Source organism: Gekko japonicus, unplaced genomic scaffold (assembly GCF_001447785.1).
Source record: "Gekko japonicus isolate JY-2015 unplaced genomic scaffold, Gekko_japonicus_V1.1 scaffold2049, whole genome shotgun sequence".
Taxonomy (NCBI): domain Eukaryota; kingdom Metazoa; phylum Chordata; class Lepidosauria; order Squamata; family Gekkonidae; genus Gekko; species Gekko japonicus.
In genome coordinates this window covers 35,626-43,815 of record NW_015171566.1, presented here as the reverse complement: position 1 = coordinate 43,815, position 8,190 = coordinate 35,626, and the positions used below count along the sequence as shown (strand labels likewise).

Here is an 8,190-nt window from a genome sequence, read left to right as displayed (position 1 = left end):
GTGCGCGACGGGGTTGTTCTCCCCCCCCCCCCATCGTCACCACCAGACACACAACTACCCCAAAGGCAGGGGAGGCTGACCTGGCCAGAACTGCTGGATTGCTTTCCCTCCACATACCAGATGCGGAGGAATGAAGGAATAGCTCCCATTGCTGCTACGCGCCTGGTTTGGATTCTCCTTTTAACCTTTCTGGTGTTTCTCAGGGGAGGGGAAGGGAAGATCACAATCACAGAGTTGGAAGGGGCACAGAGGCCATCTAGCCCAACCCCCTGCTCAATGCAGAACCGGCACAGACAGGGCCGGCTCTAGGTTTTTCTGCACACTAGGCGAGGCTGCCTTCTGGTGCCCCCCCACTCGGTGCGCCCACCAATCTGCGCCCACCAATGTGTCTTTGTGCTCTGACTTTTAGGGGTTCGAAAGCCCACAATCCCAGTCTCTTTGCTCCTGATCTGGTCACTTAGCACAGTAATATAACCAATAAACATAAAAAGGTGGGGGGTGGCCCGCAATTTACTACCCTGTTTAGGCGAGGGAAGGGAGGGGAGGGGTGGCAGGCCAGGAGGCGCCCCCTCTTAAGGGGCCGCTCTAGGCCGCTGCCTAAAAATTGTCTATGACGAGCCGGCCCTGGGCCCAGAGCATCCCTGACCAGCGTTTGTCCAGCCGCTGCTTCAAGACTGCCAGGGCGGGGGAGCTCACCACCGCCCTCGGCAGCTGATCTCACTGTTGCACAACAGTTACTGCAAACCAGTTTCCCCTCAGATCCAGCTGGTACCTTCCGGCCCTGAATTTAAGCCCATTCTTGTGAGTCCTCTCCTCTGCTGCCGACAGGAACAGCCCCCTGCCCTCCTCTAAGGGTAAAAGGTAAAGGTCCCCTTGCTCGAAAGCCAGTCGAATTCGACTTTAGGGTTGCGGTGCGTTTCAAAGCCGAAGAGCCAGGGCTGTCCAAAGATGTTTCCGTGGTCATGTGGCCGGCATGACTAAACACCAAGGCGCACGGAACGCTGTTACCTTCCCACCGAAGTGGTACCTATTTATCTACTTGCAATTTCTTGCTTTCGAACTGCTAGGTTGGCAGGAGCTGGAACTAGAGACGGGAGCTCACTCCGTCATGTGGCACCCGGGTCTCGAACTGCTGAACTACTGACCTTCCACAGCCTGCAGTTCAGCCTCTTAACCACTTGTATCTTCAGATACTTGAAACAGTAAAAAAGCCCAGCAGCACCTTTAAGACTAACAAAACTTATTGCAGCATAAGCTTTCGAGACACACAGCTCTCTTCGTCAGATTCATCTGACGAAGAGAGCCGTGTTTCTCGAAAGCTTATGCTACAATGAGCGTCTCGAAGGTGCTGCTGGGCTTTTTACTGTGTTGCAGCAACAGACTAACAGGCTAACTCCCCTGGATCGATGGCCAAATACTTCATGAGAGCGATCACATCCCCCCCCCCACCCCTCCTCGTCTCCAGACGAAACAGTCCCAAGAGCTGGCATCTGCGCCTCTCTCCTCTGCCTGTCACCAGCCAGCCCTTCCCCAAGCAGCGAGCAGAGACTCCTCCGTGGATAAACAGCCGGGGAGGAGGGGCCGGGGCCGAGAGGGAAAGCGAAAGTGGAGCGAGGGGGCAGCAGAGCCAGATAAAGACACAACAGGGCAGGGAGGCTTTCCAGGAGGCCACGGCGATGGGCGAGGAGCCGGAGAAACGTCTGCAGCACTTCTATGCCAGCCGCGTCTTCCTCGCTGGGGGCCGGGAGCGGAGAGTGGCGGAGACCTTCTCCGCAGTGGAGAGCCTCGTGGACTCGATCGTGAAATGGGCTTACCAGTCCAGCAGCGGGTTGTACCCCCAGAGCCCCGTCTCCGTGGGCAGCTACAGGGAAGGGCTTCACCTCCAGCCGGAAGGCTCCCCCGCCGGCTTCGACTTCCTCGTCCCGGTACGATTTAACCCGAAGCTGGCCCTCGTCAGTGGGGGCCTCGCCAAGCCGCCGAGCCGCTACGAGCGGAGGCTCCCTACCTACATGTTCCACGACAGGGGGGTGCCCGTGTGCCGCCGGGGCACGAAGATCCTCGTGGATCTGGAGGCTGCCGAAGAGGCCCACGTGGAAGTCCACTGCCATCATAAAAAAGCCTGGCTGGAGGATGACGACCTCGACTTGGAGGAACTGGACGAGTACAAGGTCGGTTTCCCAGATGCTATTTGGGAACTTTTTGCCTGTATAATGTGCTAGCGGCTTCCCAGGTTACAGATATGGAGGTGTGTGTGCACTGGGACAGATGGGGCCCATTCTGGGGCAAGAACATGAGTGCCAGATGCCCAACCATCATAGGTGTGGATTCAGGGGTCATTTCCTGCAGGAGCGCACAGGAGCGGAGCTCCGGCAGTAAGGAGCCCAGGGGGCGGGCACATGCAACAAGCCCCGCCCCCTGCTCCCAGCAGCCCTCAGTTGGGCCACTAGGAGCAATAAACAGCCAGGTAAGTTGCAGAGCTCCCTCCCCAGCGGCCTTCAGGTACAAGCTCTCCCTCCTCTGTGAGGGCAGATCTGTGCATAGCTAGCAATCCAAAACAGTCCAGTGGCACCTTTAAGACCAAATTTTATTTAGGTACAAGCTCTCCCTCCTCGTGAGGACAGATCTCCACGTTCACCCCCCCCCCCCAAAGCTAGCAATCCAAAACAGTCCAGTGGAGCCTGAGCGGTGGGTGTTGCCTTCTGACACACTTCCAGTGATGTCAGGGGGTGTGGCATATGCAAATATGTTATGCTAATGAGTTATGCTAATGAGCTCCTGCACCTCTTTTTCTACGAAATGACCCCTGGGTTTATTGTACATATTTATGTATGTTTTTTTTTGTCAAGCAACGCAGTGCCCCCCCCCCCCCCCAATATGTGTGATTTAGTTTGGTCCTATTGGGTGGCGCTCTTGTTTCAGTTTCTAGTTTTGTATGTTAGCGGAAGTTGTTGGTGTTGTCTCCTTGCAAAGAAAAGCCTGGTGTTCTGAGCCCGCTTGTCTCTGCTGAATGAACCTGAGAGCGGGTGCCTGGGTGAGTGCTCTAACCTGGGAACCGACAGCCAAAGGGAGATATTACAATAGGTGCAGTGAGATAAGCATGCTTTTGTCACATAGTATGAGCTGCGGTGGCTCAAGTGGTTAAGATGCTGGGCTGCAGGCTGTAGAAGGTCAGTAGTTCAGCGGTTCGAGACCCGGGTGCCACATGATGGAGTGAGCTCCCATCTCTAGTTCCAGGCAGTTCGAAAGCAAGAAATTGCAAGTAGATAAATAGGGACCACTTCGGTGGGAAAGTAACAGCGTTCCGTGCGCCTTGGTGTTTAGTCATGCCGGCCACATGACCACGGAAACGTCTTCGGACAGCGCTGGCTCTTCGGCTTTGAAACGGAGATGAGCACCGCAACCCTAGAGTCGGATTCGACTGGCTTTCGAGCAAGGGAACCTTTACCTTTTTTATGATACATAGGGGCAAGCCTGTGTCTTCTTTTGTGCAAGAGATTGCCCTGAAAAAAGCCATCAGGAACTAATCACTTTACAAACTCCTTCATTCGCCAGCTGCTGCCACTCTGCCTACAGCTGATTCAGTTTTTACATATATGCCTAATGTGGTTGAAGTGCAAACTTGAAAAATAGTGAAAAAGTGAGGATAAACCAGGCCTGTATGGTGGGGCTTTTGGAGGCTCCACCTCCTTTCTTAAAGGCACAGCCCCACAAGAAATTCTCCTGCAAATGCTTTTTTCAATCATTTAAAAACATTAAAGGAGTGTGTACTCCTTTAAGCAGAGAGGGGTGCTGTAGTTGACCAGTTCCCTCACTGAGGCAAGGGAGTTGGAGTAGGTGACCTCTAGGATCCCTTCTAACTCTGTGTCAAGAAACTGGTCTCCTTTAAGAGAGTTTTTCTGCCTAAATGTTAGCTTTCTTGCTTACTCCCACCTGCCAGCTTGTTATCAGAATTGTTGCTTAGGCTGGCAGAAGTTATTAACCTGCGGCAGCTGAGAACTGTCATCTAGAGTGGTTGATAGCTTGCAATTTAGAGGTCTATCCTGGTAACAACTTTCTATTGGCTAAATAGTTAAGAACACCTATGTAGAATAGATGGCTTGAGAAGACTCAGAAAGAGAAGAGATTGCCTTGAAGTTCTCTTCAGCTTCCACCCTGCTGCTATGCTCCCAGAGAAGGAATGCCAGTTGAGATGCTAGGGCTATGCACCTGATAGGAAAAGTAATGAGAAAAATAGCCAGCAAGGGTTTTTTTTTGTTTTGCTTTGCATTACTTGCTGAACCGTACACATTCTTTCCCCCATCTATGTGTTGTTTGTCCTTTGTTTTTGTAAATAAAGTTTTATGTGTTTTTATACATATCTGATACACTGTATATGAACTAATGTTTGCAAACGCACCCTTAGCGAGTAGCCAGGGCTACGACTCTCTATGGAGGGTATCAGTGCGTAATGTGTGAAAGGGCCTTTAGAAGACACAGATGCAAATTCCAGGCTACTCTTGCCATTGAGTGAGCCCCCCTTCTGTTCCTCTTTCTGGACAGTGGTATAGGACTCAAACAGATGGATATGGTCTCTCCTCCGAGGCCCCACCACAACAAATGCGCTCACCTGAGCAGGGTCTTCTGCAGTCACCACCCTGCAAATGGGCAAGATCAACAACTGCCCATACATGATCATTCTCTGTAGTCCCCCCCCTCCCCCCGGAATGGCCTGACTAAGGAGCTCAGGAAGACTCCAACACTTTTGGCAGCCAATGTAAAACAGAACTGTTTGGGAGGGCATTTTTATAAAGCACCAGGGATACCTTAGAATGATCCAGGAAGATGTTTCAATGGAGAGAAAATGGGACTGTGGACTATAGTCCTGACATGCAGTATCTATTGCTGTATGTTTTTATCTTGCTCTCACTGTGTTACAATTCCTGCTTCCGTAATGCCAGTCTTGCACTGTTTAACATTTAAACAATTTTTTCAGATTTCTGCAACCCTAGGACTCCTATTACACTGTTTATTAGACGTCCCCTCATCCTATCAGCTGTGATGGGTTTGATTGTGTAATCCGCCTTGAGTCACTGAGGGAAAAAAGGCTGTAGATAAACATAAATAAATATGCCAGAGCCAGTTTGGTGTAGTGGTTGTGTGCGGACTCTAATCTGGGAGAACCGGGTTTGATTCCCCACTCCTCCACTTGCACCTGCTGATGTGACCTTGGGTCAGTCACAAGCTCTGGCACAGCTGTCCTTGAAAAAGAGCAGTTTCCGTCAGAGCTCTCTCAGCCCCACCCACCTCACAGGGTGTCTGTTGTGGAGAGGGGAAGGGAAAGGGCTTTGTAAGCCGCTCTGAGACTCCAAGTGAAGGGCGGGGTATAAATCCAATCTCTTCTTCTTGGGCATCAGTGGGCTGCAGGAGGCCTCCCTCCACACAGTCACGCTGCAAGACATCTAAACTTCCTCCCATAGTTGACTGGGATGCTACAGAATGACCTTGGCTCCCCTGAGAGGCGCCCTCTCCTGGCCAGGGACTGCAGTCACCACAGATGCTCCCTCTGAGCTGTGGAGTCTCGTAAGCAATAATTCTACTTTGTGATCTACTGGCATTGAAGTTGTGAGCAAACAGTTTGGCTACTGTGTGCATTAGTTTGCTCTGGAGCCATCCTTCCTGAGCTAAGACAAAAATATGTGAGCCGGAGGGTAAGAAAGTGTGAGCTAGCTCACACGGATTCAGCTTAGAGGGTACACTGCTCCCCACCCCCACCAAGGTCTGTATGTTGCAGCCTCCTGTTTTAGGAACACTTCCAAACTGTAGTGGTTAGGAGCTCAGACTTTAATCTGGGGAGAACCGGGTTTGATTTCCTAATCCTCCACAGGAAGCGGCTGGGTGACCTTGGATCAGTCACAAGTTCTCTCAGAGCTGTTCTCTCAAGGGCAGTTCTCGAAAAGAGCTCTCTCAGCCGCAACTACCTCACAGGGTGTCTGTTGTGGGGAGAGGAAGGGAAGGGAATTGTAAGCCACTCTGAGACTCTGTGTGAAGCCCGGGGTATAAATCCAGGCTCCTCCTCCTCCTCTTCTAACTCCCCCCCCTTCTCTTTACCAGGAGAGCCTCAAACACCACAACCTGGACCCTGTCCAAACCCTGAAGGACTTCCACCGCTACGTCGAAATTGCTTTGGATCCAGGTACATTCCCCTGCAGAGAAATCCCTTGGCTCACACACCACAGCATATCCTTCTAGAATGGATATTCGAAGGGTAAACTCTGCAATTCCTGTTACCCCTCTCTCCCCGTAGCACAATTCCAGGGAAAGCCCATGCTTACGGATGTTTTTGCTCCAAGTACACCCCGCTCCCCCCCAAGAGATATTCGAATTTCAGCCTTTGTTTGAACAAGGTTCCCAGGCCTTTAGCAGTTAAACTGCAGGCAAAAATTCAACAGCCCTCTACTATTCTGCCTAGAAAAGCTGCACCTGTTGAATTTCCACCCAATGCGGTGGTCTAAAGGCACAAGGAGTCCTGCCAGGAAAAATAGATTGGGGATAAAATCACCAGCAACCAATTCTCCTTTGAACCATTTTCTCATGTTTCTCTCTTTCATGCCTCTTCCAGCGTACTCACACCCTCTGCAAAATGGTAAGTGGAAAGCGATTTTTAAGAGATTTTCCTACCACCACCACTGGGATAAGAAACTATGCTGGGAGGAGGGGCAGAAAGGAACCCCTTAGAGCTGGAGGAGGTCTCCAGGTGCTTGCTTCTCATTTGGGGATTTTTATACAGTCAACATTCAACATCAAACCAGTCTGAGATCTAATACGATGCTGGTTTTCTTTCATTTGCTAGATCCTGTTTTCCAGCGAAGGTTCCGTCCGCCCAAAGTGCCCACCATCACCCCCTGGATGAGACGTGAGTTTTTACTGCCGGTCCCTTCTTAACACAGAAAACATCTTCCACCGAGCAGTTGAGACTCTTCACAACCTGGCAGCAGCCTTCATCTAACAATTAACTGGCCAGTTTTAAAGAGGTATTTTAAATCACATTGGAAGATCTGTGGAAGCAGAAAGATAGGATGGGTCTAGTGTAAGTTGCCCAGGTGGGTACCAGAAAGCTCAGCGCAGGGGTGCCGCACTGCTGGGGGTGGCCTCCACAAAAGATTGTCCAAACGTGTCCCTTGACACAGCAGTAGGTAGGAAGATGGAGCTGTTCAACCTGGTTTTTAGATCCTGAACGATGTCTTCTCTGACAGTTGCGCTGGGCCTGATATGTGGTTACTGTACACGAAGCTGCCTTATAGTGAATCACAGGCTTAGTCCGTCCAGGTCAGTCTCGTGTACTCAGACTGGGAGCAGCTCTCCAGGGTCTCAGGTCTTTTACATTACCAACAAACTGATCCTTAATTGGAGACGCCGGGGATTGAACCTGGGACCTTCTGCATCCCAAGCGGAGGCTCTGCCACTGGAGAGCCATGGCCCCTCCCTTACTACTTTTGGCTGTGCTGCCAGGGCCATCTCCCCCACCCCCCCACATACACAGAAAAGCAGGAGAGGATTGCTTAGAAATACATTCAGTAGATAAGGTCCTTTTGCCGCCCCTCACCGGTGTGACGTTTTGTCCGATTTCCCTGCAGAGGACACCCAGCTAGAGGCCCTGCGTCCAGCCGTCCAGCTGTCCTTCCTCGCAGGGCCCGAGGCTGTGCCCGTGAAGCTGGTGCCAGCCATCCAGGGGGCCCTCAAGCTCTCCAACCAGTGGCTGAGGGAAGACCTGACTCACCTCTCTGACTGGTGGGCTGGGGACCTGGCCAACGAGAAGAGGAGCTTCCTCCGGAAAGTGGCTGTTCTGCAGGAGGTCGGGCCGGACCTGGTAGCCAAGGGTGGATTTTGGAGGTAAGGACAAACAGATCTGTTTGGGAAGATGGACTGGGGAGGGGGTGATGATCAGGAGGGTGACGCTAAAGAAAATCTGGCAGAGAAAACAGAGCCTTGTACAATTTCAGAATTAGGACTTTTTGGCTCTTCATGCTTTTGCTTTTGAAATCTGACTTAAAAGGATTCTTTGAAGAAAAATTTCATTCAGATAAGTTAAGCGATTTTAAATTACCGGACTCATTTCAGGATCCGAAACCCTGCTTGTTGTAAAGCTCCTTCATCTGAGCGCTGCCCGGGGATCCGTGCACTCGTTTCTAGTGCGATGAGAAATCCGGCACC

At 51.4% G+C, this 8,190-nt stretch overlaps 1 protein-coding gene across 1 annotated transcript in view; it reads left to right on the top strand.

The window, feature by feature from the left end:
- The first annotated feature begins 1,406 nt into the window (after positions 1 to 1,406).
- LOC107117610 overlaps positions 1,407 to 8,190 on the top strand; it is a 9,317-nt gene continuing 2,533 nt past the window's right edge. Inside the window, exons 1-5 of the mRNA XM_015419757.1 lie at positions 1,407 to 2,168; positions 6,091 to 6,172; positions 6,599 to 6,622; positions 6,830 to 6,892; positions 7,614 to 7,869. Coding sequence (XP_015275243.1) covers positions 1,407 to 2,168; positions 6,091 to 6,172; positions 6,599 to 6,622; positions 6,830 to 6,892; positions 7,614 to 7,869 — 1,187 coding nt within the window. The remainder of the gene's footprint in view (positions 2,169 to 6,090; positions 6,173 to 6,598; positions 6,623 to 6,829; positions 6,893 to 7,613; positions 7,870 to 8,190) is intronic.